Source organism: Macrosteles quadrilineatus, unplaced genomic scaffold, assembly GCF_028750875.1.
Source record: "Macrosteles quadrilineatus isolate MER2022 unplaced genomic scaffold, UCM_ALF_1.0 Scaffold_8__2_contigs__length_117827958, whole genome shotgun sequence".
Taxonomy (NCBI): Eukaryota; Metazoa; Arthropoda; class Insecta; order Hemiptera; family Cicadellidae; genus Macrosteles; species Macrosteles quadrilineatus.
The window spans coordinates 92,775,848-92,794,879 of record NW_026542601.1 but is presented as its reverse complement, the minus strand read 5'-3'; the positions used below and the strand labels follow the sequence as shown (position 1 = coordinate 92,794,879).

The following is a 19,032-nucleotide window of genomic DNA, read 5'->3' as shown; positions in this document are numbered from 1 at the left end:
TATTTTATCAGAAGTTATTTTAAAAAATATCTATAATTGTATTTAAATAATTATCAATTGTCTCCATTTGTGCTCAATTTTATTATACTTTCCCTGTTGGGCTTACATAACAAAAAAAAATTTAATTCTTCTCTTAACCTAAGCATACCAATGTTACTCTTAGTGATTTTTAAAAATCGCCCAAATACTATATAACGTAATTCGGTCATTCCTATTGAGAGATTATACAGTTAATCATTTAGCTGTAGGTAAATATTTTTTACTGTTAAATATAAATCTTAAGTTGCATTTCCAAAGACTAAAAAAACAACAGAATATTGCTAAAAAGTGTTTACACTTAGTTTTCATTAACAACATCACACACAAAAATAACTTAAAAAGAAATCAAAGTCATTGTAAAATCAACCTCTTTATTCAGTAATAGTACCTATTATCATCCATGGAAATTTTTACCAGAGGGTTTTTATTTAATAACCTTGGTTCTTACTAAACATGATAACATTTAGTTAACAAAATGCAATAAAACAATTTTCAAAAATAAGTTATGTAATTTGAAAAATTAAGTTAGAAAACAAAAATTAACGGTGATGTTTTGTTTACTTCCGCCCAGCATCATTTAGGACTTTAGGTAGGCCGAGGAGGGAGTTGATGATCTCAGAGTTGCGTTTGTGTGCGTGATCGTTCCTTTGAGCCAGCTCAAGTATCCAACTGGCCAGTTCAGGAGCAGAAGGGACATACTGTGGACAAAAACAACAATTTGTAATAATAATTCAATACCTCTATAAAAAACCTTGCCTTATACAAAAAATTATTTCAAAACAAAAATGTATCCAACTAAAAATAAGTCGCTCTATCAAAAAAATAATAATACATCAGACAGTATATTGAAATAATCAATTCAATTCAAAGTAGATCAATGGTATCAATAGAAAAGGGAATTAATCAAAACAAAACCGATAAAGTTGAGTCATACATTTGAATATTTGATTACATGAAGCCACACATTAAATACCAAATAATTATACAATTACTAGCAGAGTACCTGTCCTTCGTACGGGGTTGGCATATAAGTATAAAATGTTTATTGCAGCTATGCTCAAGCTTTCTGTTTGCAATGGGGAAGGACACAATTTGATAACATTTGCTTCTTTAAATTTAGTATCAAACATCTACCATAGCCATAATGTTCTACCACTAAAAATAAATTATTAAAAATTTGCAAAATATCACAAATTATTCATGAAATTAAAAACATAAACATAATTGTAATCAATCCTTCTTTGACAGTTCTCATTGCTTACCACAGTTTTATTGTTGTTGCTTGGTTCAAATTATATTATAGTTTTTTTATCATAAATGCAAAAAAAAATAGTGCTGCACCCTGTTGGTAAATCTGATAACTTTAATGCTTTTGCATATCATAGAACAAACCTTTTTATTTGAAACAGCTGACTAAATTCTTTTATTCCCTCTAAATATGAATACTCATAAGGTTAACATGGGGAACTACAGAGCCACTGGGGCGGAGCCCGAAAGGATTTTTGAGATAAGAATACGCCTATGTTAATCGGGAATGTAAGCTATCATCATGCCAAATTTCAGCACAATCCGTCCAGTAGTTAATGCGTGATTGAACTTCAAACAAACAAACACACAAACTTTCACATTTATAATATTAGTAAGATAAGAAGATAAGATAAACATGTGCTGGTTCTCTGGTACAATTAGTTATCAATGAAGTATATAAGACATGAATTATAACAAATAATTTGTCTTAAAATACTGTAAGAAGACAAAAACGTTAATCCCACAACTGCACCTTCAAACATACACAAACACAAGGTTCATGTAACACTAACTCTCTCACACTAACACTCTAACACAAGATTTAAAATAGGATAAGACGTCTGCTTGCAGTATCAAAGTCAATGTTAACTGACCTGTGCCTCGATATCCCGGTCGACTTGATATCTTACGGCATCAACATATTGGAGACACACCACTGCAGACAGGACTAATAATGCAATGCCTTTGTGCATACTGGAAACATAAACTTGTGGTTACTCAATAGTCACTGTATAGCAGCATAATCATTGATTATTTATATACATATAAAGATATCGGTGTATAACCAACGCCTAAAATTAAAAGTTGTGTTTCATTGTTGTAGATAATACATTTTGTTGTATGTCAGCCTCTTTTAAAAGGCTTTTGAGGGCAACAAATTCACCTATTTACGAAATCTAACCCAGATAAATGGGGAACTTTAGTTCATTTAGCCTCCCCCAATTTGTTCCGTAAATAAGAAATATTTTGTACCCAAAATAATTAATTGGTTTAGTATTATTTCATCAATTATTGAGATGGTGATTAAATGATATAAAATGTCATTATAGTTGTTGATTATTTTAGATCAATTTAAGTTAAATAAATAACTAAGAGACAATTCAGTTAAAACTGTCAATATATCCACTTTACCTAATCGGATACAAAAATAATTAGATGTCTGGTTCTAACCCCTCACCCCACCCCCAAAAATCAGACTAAAGGTCTCTTCTAGCTTGTGTCGTAACTTACCACAAGAGGAAGAGAGAACTATTTAGTCACTCTCTGTGTCACCGTACACGAAACGAAACACATCAAAACATGCTTTCGATTTTACACATGTCGGAGATGTCTACTTGCAATATTCAAAATCAACAGTTTTCTCCCGAAAAATGTCTATTAATTCTTATTTAGAGGTTCAATGTCACAGTGTGTACTTTGTTAATTGAAATAATTCTGAGAGTACGATAACATGTGATTGTAAATAGAGAGAACCCATAAACGCTGGGCAGAATTTTTAATTTGTATTAACTTATATACCTAAACCCCAACTTAAAATTGTGGCAGTGCAGTCTACTAGGCAAAAGAATGGCATTTTTACTAACACAACATATAACACATATTCAGCTTATGTTTACCCACCTCTACCTTTAGTCTACTACTACTATAATTTCTACTCCCTACTCTCTTAAATCTGTGATTTACACACACAAATTCTCAAAATGCAAGCAATATAAAAAATAATCCTGTTGGCCAAATGACTTAAATGGTATTTGAAGAGTGACAATTATATCTCAAATTACGCAATAAGAATGCCTTTTCCAATTAGATGACATAGTATTAAACTTTGGTGATATTAAAATATACTATTTAACATATCTAAATGTACTAAATCTTAAAGTCTTCGGGGTACATTCTTATAACGAAATGACTAAATTTTATTCACTCTTTAATAAAAAAAATTACTAGTAAAAACTTTAATTTGTAAAATAACGCATAATTATGATGAGCGCAATGATTCTACACTGTGTGGTGCCATTTATAAACTTGTTTTATATAGTCTGGATACAACCGTTTTGTATGTTTTATTAGGCATCATGATCAAAACTACGCCACACTAACATGTCTTATATCATGCAACATACTATATCAAGAGGCATAGATATACGGTTCAAAATTAACTAGAATTATTATTTAACACTCTTATTGTCAACCTGCAGAGTCATTATTAAAATTACACAAAAATTAAAATTAAAGTTTTTCTCCAACTGCCATACAAAGTATTTATTTACCTGAATATCGAGAGAGGTAAGGTAGGTAGATGATCAACGGATGAGATGCAAGTGGACTTTTACAACAATGGAAATGTCTTTTATATTTTTCACCTCCCTTCAATTCCAGACGCTCCACGGGGGTCGGTGACGTTGCAGTTTATTATGGTTCTTCGGGAGTTACTTACTCTCGAACTGATTCCTTTTATTATAACCCTGGATTGACATGCTTAGAAATTATTTATCAGTGCTTGGTTGAGCTTCATGGGTCTAAACTATTGCATTCCTAATTTCAACTATTAATTTACACATAAGATGGTAAACTGCAATATTCTGGGTATGCTGAATATATATATATATATATTCAAGATACAGTATTTTAAACAAAAAATAAAAACTATGTTTAAATCACGCGTATTCTAGAATTCCTGAGCGACTTTCGCTTTGAAATTTGACCAAAAATAGACTAGGGGGTGAAGTGGGGTAGGTGTACGTGCCAAAACGACTAGATGTACTTTAACTTACAATAACTTCAATTGTATTTCAGATATCTTAATGAAACTTGGTGAGCAGAATGCTTGGAATGTTTTGTGTATGTGGTTTTTTTTTATTTGTAAATTATTAAACTTTTTTTATATAATTTTTTTTATAAACTGATGTCCTGTGCGTACACTTGCCCCTGAAATCGGGGTAAGTGTACGCACCCCCCTTATACTTTTATTAACTTACATTAGGTTGAATCTGGCAAGTGGAGCATAGCTTAGAATCTGCTGATTAAAATGGTTTTTTATTTGTTAAATTAGCTCCAACCGTTCAGGAGTTATGAACTTTTTTGTGAAACTCCGCATACAATTTTCGTGAAACGGCTAATTGGTACATTTACAATTATTATTATTAGTGTGTTAATAAATTATTTTAAATGAATTAAATGCTGTAAAAAACTTATTTAATATCTCACAAATAATGGTAGACTAGTTAGAATCTAAAAACACAATTTTAAATATGCGTATACAATTCTTACCTGGAGGTGAATTCTGCACTGAAAATGACTTTTTTTTTTATTCCACCAAATAATTCTTAAGCAGTTCATATTAGGCCTCATGACTCTTTCACTAACACTATATTTAAGGAACTGTTCACTTGCTTTGAAAATACTTATTATTTACATATTTACAGCTAGTTTTTTTTTATTTTTTTATTGAACGTTGACAGAAAAGAGAGAAGTGTCAAATATTAACTCCCCCCTTCTGCCTGATGTAGGTTCTGGTAGGATTTTGAGCACATCCTCTTCAGGAATGACTGAACAGTCTTCTTTTTCAGGCCAGTAAAACACGTTGTCACCTTTTTTCTTATAAACTTAACGACAGGCCCGATGTCATCGAATGCATTTTTTTTTCATTGCATTTAGGGCTATGTACACTTACCCCAGGGCTGGAAGTACACTCACCCCAACCACTGTTTGGCCCGGAGAAAGTGTACGCCCCCCCCTATTTTTTTAACAATACATTTTAGAGGTACATAAACCTCATTTTTGGATTCGTCTTACAAAACTGTATCAGTGTACCAATTTTCAAGTTTCTATTTCTATTTTTTTATTTTATATGATTTTTCAAAATTTGAAGGCGGTACTTTCGTAGGAAGTAGAAATGCAAAGGTGTTTTAAAACTTAATTTTCATGTATAAATAATAAATAATTATAAATGCTGATTTCTGACTTCAGAATCTGAAAGATCACATTTCAAATCACATAAAAAGATGAATTAATTTTTTTTTCCATTTATGGCTTATTTATAGTCAACGCGTCCACTTTCCCCCTGCGTACACTTACCCCACTTCACCCCCCATTTTTGGTCATACACTTTGGGTTTGTTTTTTTTTTCATTTTTTATACCGTGAGGAAGCCAAGCTAATTAAGTCTATTTTCGATTTGTGTTTGCTGGATGAATGTTGTCTTGAACACGAGAACACATCTGTTGTCTTGAACTTGCCTTTGTCCCCCACATGTTTAAAATTCCTATTTAGGCTATACTTAAAACTGGCTTCTGTTTCTTGGGATTAAAATCGCATACGTTAGTTAACTAAACCTCCCCTAGTACAATTTTGAACACGTTTTCCGCTATTCAGGGTATTTTCTCATTATCTGGTTTATATTATGCTTCCCTTAAACCTTAGTGTTCACGTAACTACAAAAACAGACAATTGTTAGATGGAAAATCAAGTTCTTTCTATTTTATGAGACTAAATATATGTACATCTTACTGAAAATAAACAGACTGATTTGTGGAATACAGGAACGTTGCCAGTCAAGGTTTGAGTAGGTGGCGTCACGAACGCAAAGACTGAGCAACTTTCTGTGTGTCAAATATTTGTCTCTCCTCATCATACATCATACGAGTCATAGACGCAAACTCATTAGCACACGAGCAGTCACTATTTCGGCTGTTTTTTTTTTTTCATTAGTTATCTTCCTACTCAAGTGCAAATAAAACCCCTAGAGCCAATCTTGTGTGTGACTATGTTTATAGTTTGTACTATTGCTCAATGACCAACTGATGTATTTCAAACGCAAATCTAATAGAACCCAATAACACAATAAATTAATGTTTTAATTTAATTTATAAATTCACATCAAAAGTATATATGTTCTTTACTTTTTATTCACAACCAACTAATAACCATGTATGCCATAACTTATTATCTACAATACGTAATCTACATTACGTACTTTATACACTATAAAGATGTTACTGTAACGATTGTGTGATGTTTACTGAAAACTATTTTCTATAAACAAAAATCCAAATGAGTGCTTGGCATTTGTATTTTCTGGACTCATTGATTTTATGCCAAAGCCACCTCACCCTTGTTAAAACTAAGGATCCATCCGACAGTAGAATCGTGAGTATGACAGTTTGGCAGGCGGAGTCTTAAAGAAAATGAATTATGTAAGAATATTATTAAAGCTCTAATTTTGTAACTGGTTTATATAGCTATATGACGTGTTAAAACTAAAATAAATATGCAGATTTTCCCCTTTCTAACGTTTTTCACTTTGATGGTAAACCATTGGGTATACAATACTAGAAAACTGTATATCATTTTAGTTTCAAGTACAGGCTACAGGGTGGTTTCAAAACCACAATCAGTGAAGTTAGTGTCGCTTCCAATCACTATTTAAACAATCAGAATTTAAATTTAATGTGAAATCTGTTTAAATCATTATCTTGTACATATAAGCATTATGCTTAAATTTGGAATAGATTATTTGTTGAAATCAATTATGATTGAACACACAAGGAAACTCACCAAATCGTCTGGGTATCCAAACTCACTATATAATATTGCACCTTTTTTGCCCACCTATTGTCTGTTATTGGAAAAATATAGATACCGTACACAAGCGCGTTTGGGGGCAAACTGTCCGAATTCATAGTTTTTGTCATACCCAAAAAGACTATGATGGTATTGAACTGATAAAAATTAATTCAGCTTCCTAAAAGTAATACAATTTAGGTCGAAATTTACGATAATATTTCATTACTTAACTTTATTTTATTTATACGCAGTTTGAAATAAACAAAATTGCCAAATTTGATTAAAATATATCCATAAACAAGCAAACTACAACAGCTATAGAAATAACATGGGAATTTTAAATTTAAGGTTTTTTTATTATCTCCGTAACCGTTAGGCACACAACAACGCTTCAATGTACAAAATTATTTATTTTTTCTAAGCTCTACAAAATAGTTTGGAAATAAATTGTGAAAATTTATGTTTTTAGAGTTAAAAATGGGAAAAACTAATTTTTACCACATAGAACCCCCCCCCCCCCCCATAAACCCCCTTCCCATAGTCCGGTCATGCTGGTTCGCGAACTCGTTTGAATAAACGTAGGTTTACACGTTTCTACTAAATTTCATCAAAATCGGATCATTTTTTCTCAAGTCATCCCGCTATCGGACACATTATATATATATTCGTCGGGGTTATGTAAAAAGGGCGAATCAACCATTTCAGCATTTTTCAGGAGAGAGGTTTTACGTTTCAAACTCATAGGAAAATTATAATATACAATTTTACATTGCTAAAACTTTGAACTAATGAACCTTTTATTAGTACAATATTTTTTTTAAATAAATATTTTATATAGTCCAATGTAGCCTTTTTCGCCCTTTTTACAAGATGCTGTTGTTCCATCAGGTACATTTAATCAGTAATTTCAATCTATAAAATAAAATTACAATTTTTTCTGTACATTGCTCAGAATTATATTTTTTTGTTATTTTTACGTTTTATACATTAAAGAAACCGAAACAAGTCTTCTATAATATCTCAATTTCTGTCTGTCTGTCACGGCCCAGAAGGCATTTTACGGGGCCTTCTCCAGAAAAACGGGAGTACTTATCAACATTCAAATCATTTCAATGTATTCGCTGGATTGGTGAGAGTGTCTTTAGCCATTAAAATATGTCCTCACTGCTTTGTAAATAAAATGACGTTTAAAAATCCAATTTTGTGCGAATTTTGTCAAGTTTCCCCCAAATGATCGGTATGGAAAGTACGACATTTATGAAATAACGAACAGCTGTTAGGATCTTCTTGGATCAAGTTTATTTATTCTAGCTGTCACTGATACTCGACGTTCTGTACCCACGAGCACCTCAGCTTCCACAAGCACAGAAGGCCTTCGAACCTGGGATAACAGCTATTTGTGTAATAGCTTCACTGTATATCTTCTGTTTAGATAGTTGTTTTTTTCAACAGTTACAGTTGCGAACTGTGCATTGTGATTTTGTAAAGGTGTTTATTCTTTACTGTTTGTTTACTTTTGACTTGAGCTGCTTGAAAAGGCGAAACGGCACACGGAAGATTTCTCAGGTGCCGTTTGATGTCACTAACTGCTGACGTCACTTTGAGGGAACACCAATACCGCAACGATACGGTTTTGAGCCATCGGCCTCGGTGGTGCAGTAGATAGCGTTGCGGCATTGACTATAGTCTAATACACTAATCACCGTCTAATCACCGTTTTGATGGTGTCTCGGCTGATGTTCTTAAAGAAAATGTAAATTCACTCTCTAAACCATTATTGCATATCATAAACTTAAGTTTGGCTAGTGGAATATTTCCGGACAAGTTTAAATTGGCAAAAGTTTTTCCTTTATACAAATCAAACTCCCACAAAGACAAAAATAATTTCAGACCAATATCTTTATTGAGTGCATTCTCTAAGGTGCTTGAAAAAATAGTTAAGGAACAAATGGTGGATTACTTGAACCAGAATCAGATCCTAGCAGACTGTCAATATGGGTTCAGAAAAGATAAAAATGTTACAGATGTTCTTTTTCATATCAACAAAGAAATTTTTAGTGCTCTATCCGAAAATTTGCGCTCAGTATTAATTTTTTTAGATCTCAAAAAAGCTTTTGATAGTGTAGACAGAAAGCATCTAATTTCAAAATTATCTGCTATAGGTGTAAGAGGGAACGCTCTCTCATGGTTCGAAAGCTACCTCAGAGATAGGCGACAATTCGTATACATAGATGGAGTCAATAGCGATGAGGTGCCTGTTGACTATGGGGTGATTCAGGGGAGTACCCTTGGGCCTATTTTATTCCTAATATATATAAATAATATTTCTAAATTACCAATTTTCGGAAAAATGTTTCTTTTTGCAGATGACACATTGATTTATGTTAAGGATAAGACATGGGAAGGTGTGAAGAGTAAAGCTCAATCAGATCTCAAATTAGTAAAAAAATGGCTCGACCAAAATGTACTATCTCTTAATGTTTCCAAAACAAAATTCATGCCTATTTCTCTCGCGTCAACAGCTGACTATAACCTAACCAATTTGATCTTGCACAGTTGTCTCAACCAATTCAATAACAGTTGTTCGTGCGATACCTTAGAGAGAGTTAACTCATATAAATATTTAGGAATAATTTTTGACTCACATATGAAATGGATAGAGCATATTAATTTCTTGCAAAATAAAACTAGAAAACTTATATTTGCATTTAGACAGTTAAGTGATGTTCTCAGTTTTAAAGAAATTAAATCAACATATTTTGCATATGTACAGTCGGTTTTGTCTTATGGAATATTAGCTTGGGGAGGGGCGTACAGTTCACATCTCACAGGTCTGATTCTGGTTCAAAAGTCTATCCTAAAAGCTGGTTTCAAAAAGTGTAAAAGATACCCCTCAGATTTACTATTTCATGAAACTGGAATATTCCCCATTGCAAAATTGTTTATCAAAGATCTTCTAATTTTTATATTTAAAAACTTCAATTCAATTTTTACCTCCATAACCCACACACATAATACAAGATATGCAAATAGAATTGGAATTTCTACTATTCAGCAGCACAAATCCTTTTCAAAAACAAATTGTTTCTACATAGCACATATTTTGTTCCGGAATTATTCCACTATGTATAAAGCAAATCAGTTATTTCATTCTCCTACATTAGGTGTATTCAAAAATCGAGTTAATAGATGGTTATTGGATATCAGCGATGAAGAGGCCGAGGCTCTTATCACTACTGATAACAGGCGACCTGCCACTGTCTGACAGCACTAAACGGACCCCCTCTGCAAACTCTTGCAACCAACAAAATTCTTTTCCGTTTTATTTATTGGCTTCCCCTTTAAACAATTCTGTTATTAAAAATTTTAATTAATATTTACTCCAATTTTTTATATAATCTACTTATTTTTATTTTTACAGGTTCCCATAGCACTTAGTACATTTTTATTTAAACTTTTTCTTCAATTGCAAATTAGCTCAAAAAATACATATATAATTTTTAGCAACTCGAGTCTACGCACAGACCACTGAGGTCTATGTAGACTCATTTCCATTATATATTAAATTAGTTATTATTCAAGCCGGAGCAAACACTCAACTAGTATTTAAGTTTTTACTTTTATAACTTATAAATTAATTTTACTAGAATTAATTTACGTTAACAATTACTGTATAATGCTTCAGGGCTATATATATTTTTATTTTATTTTATTGAAAAATTGTAAATTTGTATATATTGTGGAAATAAACTGATTTGATTTGATTTGATTTGATTTGGTTGCGGGCTGATAATCCAAATGATCCGGGTTCGAATCCCACCGGCGGGACTAACTTTTTATCAACATTTTTTTCATATCAGCAAGTTTGGTTGGTTTGGTTAGGTTATTACAGTTTAATTTTATAATTAAAAAATTATAAAATTGAATTTTAGGCAATTATAATTTTATTTTATGAACAAAACCATTTTTTAGATTAGTAAACCTTTATTCGATTTTTCCATTATCAGCACGTTTGGTTAGGTTATGACAGTTTAATTTAATAATAGAAAATTATAAAATTGTCTGTTTTTTCAGACGCAGCAGTTAGTGACGTCAAACGGCACCTGAGAAATCTTCCGTGTGCCCCACCGCTTGAAAAGGTGTTTATGATTATGAAAATGAAAATTAAAGTTTTGTGAGTGTGCTGAAGCTGATTTGTTATTAGGTATTGACAATTAGCCTAAATGTTTTGCGTGCATGAATTATTTATGAAGTTTTAAAAGTTTAAAGTATTCATGAAGTTTACTTAACCTATCTTTTTCGGATTCCTCAAGAAAGAGAGTGATTGTTAATGTTAGGTTGGGTTGCGTTTGTGTTTGAATTTGTTAGATTGGAGTTTTGGTAGTGGTAGGTCTAGTTTTATTTTGATTAAGTGAACATTTAAAACTTCATAAATAATACATGCACGCAAAATACTTAATTGTTAATACCCATTAACAAATAATCAGCTTCAGCTCACTCACAACACTTTAATTTTCATATTCATAAAACACCTTTTCAAGCAGCTCAAGTCAAAAATAAACAAACAGTAAAGAATAAACACCTTAAAATCACAATGCACAGTTCGCAACTGAAACTGTTGAAACAACTATCTAAACAGGTCCAATAAAGATATACAGTGAAGCTATTACACAAATAGCTGTTACCTATCCCAGGAACTGTTCCAAGGCCTTCTGTGCTTGTGGAAGCTGAGGTGCTCGTGGGTACAGAACGTCGAGTGTCACTGATATGTCTACATTAAATGCTGTTTACAAAAATACCGCAACCATTTCCGATCACGTGTTGTAAGCAAATCCAAACCAAGTGCAATAATTGAAAACGTGTTTACATACATAACGGATTTAATTAATTGCAAGTGCAATATTGGTAATCGTAAATGAAATTAAATGACTAGGAATCATCCAGGTCAGGAACACCGGAGATTCTTTGTGTATCGAACTGTTCTTTAGGTTTGATAACCAGGAAAAGACCGTGAATCAGGGTATTTACTCAGGGGAGGTATAGAAGAGGCTACGATGACAGCTGTGGGCTTCTTATTAGCTGAGGGAACGCCATTACCGTAACAAAACGGTCGGTAGCAATCGGCCTCGGTGGTCTAGTGGTTAGCGTGCCGGGCTGATATACAGTAGGTCCCGGGTTCGAATCCTGCTGGTAGCATTTACTTTTTGTCCAAGATTTTTTTATTATCAGCAAGTTTGGTTGGTTTGGTTCGGTTATTACAGTTTAATTTTATTATTAAGTCATTACAAAATTTTAATTGTTACTAAACTACTACTAAACTTTTGTTATATTATTTCTTTATCAGCAAGTTTGGTTAGTTCGGTTAGGTTATGATAGTTTAATTTTATAATTAAAAAATAATAAAATTGAATTTGAGACATTTATAATTTTATTTTATGAACAGAACTATTTTTGCGATTAGTAAACCTTCATTGCCAAAGTGCTCTCTACTACAGCGCTGTTCACGAAGGAATTTTGAACTAAATGCCTCATTCGTACCTCCCCTAAGTCAGACCCGTGAATCAGTGTTGTATCGTTTAAACAACGATAAGTATAACCATTGTCTATTGGATAATAGTCAAGTATAACCATTGACTATTGGATAATAATAGTCAAAGGTATAACCACACTCGTCCGGTAAACACCTATTTCAGGACTAGTAACGTAATATACTATTACTTGAGGGTGTGGGCATGGTGTAAAAAACATAGGTGTGCTATTCCCGTCATATGCTGACGTCATGTCTCCCAAATTGAAAACAATTGATTGATCGCATAATTGCTAATTAATTGTCGGGGTTTTAACATTAGGTAAAGCAATACAAAATTTAAAGCAACTCTTACTCTATGGTTCAATTTATACTCCATGAAGAGAACAAGAAGAGAAGAAGCAGTCGTCAGTTTTCAGTAGTTTGTCTGTTTATTTGCTATTTGCTACTGTCAAATCTGGGATGGGATTTAGGTTAGACTGCAAGCATTGGTATATCGTCTACTTTTGTTGTTAAGTCAATTTGTTGATGGAAGCTTAATTATTACCATTGCAGTTGCAGTTAAATTCCACAATGGAATTACAAAATATTTACTACAACAAGTCGGAATATGTTGAAACGGTAAGTTAGCTTAGACCTGTCCTATGGCATGATAGTCAAATTAGGAAGCTTTGAATTGAACGTGACATGAGTTTTCATTATTTGTCGGTTCTGTTTGTTTAAAATAAAAATATAAGGTTGGGAAATGTTGGAATAACTCTCGTTTGACATAAATTTAGTAAGTTAGGAACAAGAATTTTGAATTGCATTGCATTTCGGACATCAGCATGTTTGCTGTTAGGCTTTGTCCATAAACAGTACTTCAAACTTCATTATCGAATAGATTTACGTTTGTGTATCGAATGAAACAATCGAATAATCGATATTTTCATTCGGTTGTTTGTGCCAACAGATATGGAAGTCTACCCTTTGTTTTAATTTGATTAGGCCTAGATTTTTGCCAAACTTATTTCCATAAACACGACATACTTAGGCCTATTTATTCCCCACTTAAATAACGTTAGATATAACAAGTAAGTTTACTAAGGTTTGCTGCTAAGGGAAAGGTAGAAAGTGTGTTTTTTTTACCTAAAGTAAGTTTGGATGAATAAAATAAATTGGCCAAACTAGATAAAAATATAAGGCCCATAAACCAGCAACGTACAACAGTTTCATTTTTCTCAATAAGAATAACATGAAAATTTCAAATGTATTTTTTTTATTTTCACCGTAATCTTTTATTGTAACTTAAGACGATGGTAGGCCTAACTTACTTTCAAAGTTAAACGTTCAGCATTAAATTTCATCTCCATTCTAATCGAGCTCCTGAGCTGTTAACTTATAGCTTGATATTCAATACGAAATAGGTTACATAGGCCTACCTTACAAATTCGACATGTTCAGCTCAATGTTGTTTACATGTTACGGTTTGTATCCGCCATATTCAATATTATCGATGACTTTTGTCGATATATCGATATATTCGTTTTTTTGTATAGGCAAAATAATATAATATGGATTAAGAAATGAAATTGTTCTAAACTAACCTAACATTTTTAACTAACCAAACTTGCTGTACCATTTCAAAATTCTGTTTGATAACCTAACAGAAAAGGAATGTGTGGAGAATATCAAACAGAATTTAAAATGGTATTTTGCAGCAAGTTTGGTTAGTTATGTTAGGTTAGTTTAGAACAGTTTCATTTCAATATAGTATTTTTTGTAATTGTTGCTGAGACTGAACAATATGTAGGCTATTTATTGAATTTGTCAGCTGATTTGTTTCAATTCGTTAATATTAACATATCGGTTCAAAAAATATTGATAAATAAAAAAAACATCAATAATAATGAATGTTCCCTTTAACGGAAAAGCACCCAACAAGGCTGTAGACCTATATGAATATTGGGCATTTCCATGTATTATAAACTGTATAAATTTGAAAAAAAACATTTTTGAAATTTTAAAACCCAATTAACCCTATCTTTCCATGACCTGAACTTTTTGGGTTGCAAACTCATTCAGATTTAACATTCTCTACACCCTAAAGCCAAATTTCAAAATCGGATCAGAATTGCTCTATTTATCACTTTCATGGCGTAGGTAGGCTATAAATATTTAAAAATTTGAACAAATTGTGTTTTTGGCCTCTGGAGACATCAAAATGAAAAAGAAAATTGGTCCCGTGTCTAGGTCTTACCGTGCCACCTAAGGTAAAAGCTACTTCCCTATAGAGAAATTTGCTAGTGTTTTGATATAAAATACCTTCTTTTATAAGGAAGGTAGGCCAAAGCAACGCCTTGTAATCATCGTGGTTCTTGACATTATTAAGTTACCTTTTTGATTTGGATGTTGCCTTTTTTATGTTGTAGTCAAGTCACTAATCAATAAATATAAAATTTAAAGAAAATTTTTTGAAATCTTGTCATTATTATTTCCAAACTCATTTAATTGCATAGGGTAGTTCTACATCCAAACAATTCTTAGAATAATAAAGTAGCCTACCGTACCTACCCTTTTTAAATGCTAAGAGAAATTGTCAGGGTTATGAATATTCAAAAGCTAATTTAGATCAGTAAATTAGGATACAAGTTTTTGTGTGAGAATGTTTTGCCAACATAAGGCTATAAGGAATAGACATAATTTAAGTTAAAGAGGAGATAACGTTTTTAAACAGCCACAGTAGTTTTTTACCACAGGAACGTCACAACAACGCAGAGAGATTATACTGTTATACTGTCCACATGTGTCTGTATCACACTGAGACAGTAAATTTGACAAGTTGTAATATTTCAGGCATCAGGAAACAAAGTCAGCAAACAAACTGTGTTGTGTGGCTCACAGAACATTGTTCTCAATGGCAAAGTGATAGTGCAATCCGATGCTATCATCAGAGGTGATTTAGCAAATGTTCGTATTGGACGGCATTGTGTCATCAGTAAAAACTCTGTCATCAGACCACCGTTTAAAAAGTTCAGCAAAGGGTAAGAATGTCTCAGTTTGGTTGTAAAAATTTGCTAGTGTTACTGTCAACTATGTTAAGTCTAAAGCCCAATGAATAAAGTAATATCCTTCTACGATGGAAAACAGAAAATGAAAACTAGGCTATGATTCAGTTACACGTACATGTGTTAGGGAAAAAAGTAATAAACTCAGACTAACTGGGGGGAAACATGTAATGTCCATGTGATCTAACAATATAAGGTTGGTGTAAGATTGACAAGTAAAGTGCTTATTCCTTCTCCTAAAACTATATGGAACAACTCAGGACAACTAGGATGGAGCTGGGTGGGTCAGTAGTTAAAATGTTCTCCAGGTTAAAAGGTTGCCGGTTTCTTAAAAAAAAGTGTGTAGCTTTATAATAGTTTGAAACTGGACCCCAGCTGTACTTGATCGTTAGCATAGACAAAAAGAATTAAATATAGACCGTCAGCTGTGCTGCGGTTACCATAGGTTCTGGCGCACACCGCTTGAAGCACCACGGTAGTTACGGCGTACGCGCTACGTAAACTACAGCGGTGTGCGCCGGAACCTATGGTAACCATGGCAACCGCAGCACGGCTGACGGTCTATATTTCATTCTTTTTGTCTATCTCGTTAGTTAATTGGGCTTTTAATCAAATGGTTCTGATTAATGAAACAGCTGTTGTTAGTCAGTAACAATGCTACTCAAGATATCTTGATCCATTCTGACACTCATCTTTGGGTTCAAAGGTGGCGTCCCCATTTCAATTAATAGTTAAAAATAGAAAAAATTACAAAACACAAGCAGAAATATTGGTCTTGATAGTGTCATTGATAAAACATATAGTAAATTTCCCATCCTTACGGAACAGTTGAAGCCAATTTTATCGTTAGTTCTGTCCGGTGTACTGCAGAGTCTGTGTTTTATTTACAATTCGTTTTTTTGTTATTTCAGTCATTTAAAACCCAGTTCGACAAAATAAAACGATATAATCATAAACAACATCTCATCCTCTATAACCAAACAGTAAAGCACAAATCATGAAATTAACTCTAAAATAATAGAAACACAATTTTGTCAACACTGGCCACCAGTGACACTGACATGATCTAGACATGAAAAACGAGCTTCAAAATTTACAATGGGATGGCAAGTCTACTTGTGTTGGTTAGTCTATGATAGTGTTATATCTTACTGATTCTATTTATTTTTCTTCAGAGTTGCTTTCTTCCCTCTTCACATGGGTGAACATGTCTTTGTTGGAGAAAACTCTGTTGTTAGCGCTGCAGTCATAGGCTCATACGTACATATTGGCAAAAATGTTGTCATTGTAAGTGCAATATATCTACTGAATGAAAAGTTATTTTAGTTAAAGTTTATGTGCAGTATAACCTCATATAATCCTTCCTAATATAATAAGAGTTTTCTTAATCCTAATAGCTATTTAACAGCAGTTTGTTAACATTTCATACCGCTTCTTTAGGAATGCACGACTATAAACTACACAGTTTTGCTGTAAGGTTTACTGTGATTTAGTAGTTTAATTGTTTAACACAGTCCCAGAACACTGCTGTGTTTATTTGCATTGCCACCAGTGCCATTAAAATAAACCCAAATAAAGAATGAATAAAATACCAAATTTCAAGGAGGGTTCCAAACAGTTCAAAATTCAACACTTGCCGATTGTGCGGATGTATTGATCCTCTTAAACCTGTGCATGATTTTTCCTGAGTGCTTCTGTGCCCTCAATAGTAATACGAAAATTAGTTAGTTGAAACTGTGGATCTCATTGTATCGACCCCTAAACTCTTTTATTAGCTCCATCTGAGCACTCTCAAAAGAAATTTGTGTGTGGATGGATCTAGGGGTGGGCCTACCTGTTTTGTGAATAAAGGTTTATTCCACTTTATCTTACTAATATTATAAATCTGAAAGTTTGTGAGTTTGTGTGTGTATTGCTCAATCACGCATAAACTACTGGACGGATTGGGCTGAATTTGGCATGATGATAGCTCACATTCCCGATTAACATTAAAGCATATTCTTATCTCAAAAATCCTTTCGGGCTCCGCCCCAGTGGCTCTGTAGTTCCGCATGTTAACCTTATGATTTTTCATTTTTAAAAGGAACTAGCTGTAACCCGCGGGCTTTGCCCCGTTTAACTTCTTAATTTTCAAGATGATCTCGTTCGCATGGCTCAATCACGTCCTGGTTGAAGTTTGTTCGCTACGCTCACTCACCTTTAGGTTGGAGCTCGTTCGCTACGCTCACTTGCCTTCAGGTTAGCTCGTTCACTACGCTAACTCGCCTCCAGGTTGAAGTTCGTTCGCTATGCTCACTCACCTTTTGGTTGCAAATTAGCTGTTGTCATAAATGTAAAAGAAATAATAGTACTGCACCCTGTTGGTAATCCTTGTAACTTTAATGCTATTGAACATCATAGAACAGAACCAACTTGTTTAATTGAAACAGCTGTTAATAGCAACAATAATAACTGCAATATCATCAAAGTTACAAGGACTACCAACAGGGTGCAGCACTATTTTTTTTTTTTTTTTTTTATTTATGACAACAGCTAATTTCCAACCAAAAAGGACGTGAATGAGCCATGCAAATACTTTTGAAGTGTTAAACGGAGCAAAGCCCGGGGGTACAGCTAGTATAGAATATACGTCAAACATTTTTATATTTAATACTGAGCAATAATATAATGTAACTTATTTGTCATTTTATTAAATTGTTACTAGGCCTTACAAAATAAAAGTATGAGTAAAAAAATCTCGAGCTACAAGAAACTCTTATAACTGAACGTAATAAAGAGTGATTTTATACAACGTTTAATGAACAACAAACCTAACACAGACGTTGATTTTAAGAAATTATTGCAGTTCCTCTGTTTTTATTTTCCATGATTTGGTTTTGCCTCTTACTTTACCTGGTTGCACTGTCTCATCATCGCTCCATTAGCTGGCTTAGCTTCCGCCAACTTTTCCATAAATATTAAAACAATTTACAAATAAAATCAATTTTACAAAATTGGATGACTATGTATACACAATAGTCTACACAAGTTTAACGACTTGTAACAGTGTTTTCTTAGGTAATTTCCTCTAATAGATATTACAATTTTAAAAGAATTTTTGTTTAGGGAGGTTGATTTGTGTCCATTTCTAGCAATAATTGGCTTTTAGTTCAGCGTTGAAATATGTTTCTGCTGTACTGTCACAAATAGTTTGAATATAATTTGATCAGGCGGTAGCCTACATACTACATGTTAAGGTAAGGGAAACACCTAACATATATGTTTGTGTAGGGCCGCAGATGTGTGCTGAAGGACTGTTGTATGATAGAGGACAACACCATCCTAGGACCAGAGACTGTAGTTCCTCCGTTCACACGCTATGGTGGGTCACCGGGACTGGTGGTGGGGGAACTACCGGAGTGTACTCAAGACTTGATGATCGACTACACCCGCAGCTACTACGACCACTTTGTACCTCATTGAATATCTTTCTAATTTAAAAAAAAGATCATATTTATAATTTATTCACTTTTGTACCATATACAAATATAAGCTTTATTAAGTTAAA

At 33.1% G+C, this 19,032-nt stretch overlaps 2 protein-coding genes across 2 annotated transcripts; one reads left to right on the top strand and one right to left on the bottom strand.

Annotated features, from left to right (window-relative positions):
• Window positions 1-390: 390 nt before the first annotated feature.
• LOC129001547 (pigment-dispersing hormone peptides-like) lies at window positions 391-3,744 on the bottom strand. The gene is made up of 3 exons (XM_054428874.1): window positions 3,618-3,744; window positions 1,941-2,040; window positions 391-737 (listed from the first exon to the last, which is right to left on the bottom strand). The coding sequence occupies exons 2-3, from the start codon at window positions 2,037-2,039 to the stop codon at window positions 597-599; spliced, it is 240 nt and encodes a 79-aa protein (XP_054284849.1). The 5' UTR covers window position 2,040; window positions 3,618-3,744; the 3' UTR covers window positions 391-596.
• A 9,130-nt stretch (window positions 3,745-12,874) lies between these two features.
• LOC129000176 (dynactin subunit 5-like) lies at window positions 12,875-19,032 on the top strand. Its single transcript, XM_054427120.1, has 4 exons — window positions 12,875-13,059; window positions 15,274-15,461; window positions 16,661-16,772; window positions 18,756-19,032. Exons 1-4 carry the CDS (start codon window positions 13,012-13,014, stop codon window positions 18,945-18,947), a joined length of 540 nt encoding a protein of 179 aa, XP_054283095.1. The 5' UTR covers window positions 12,875-13,011; the 3' UTR covers window positions 18,948-19,032.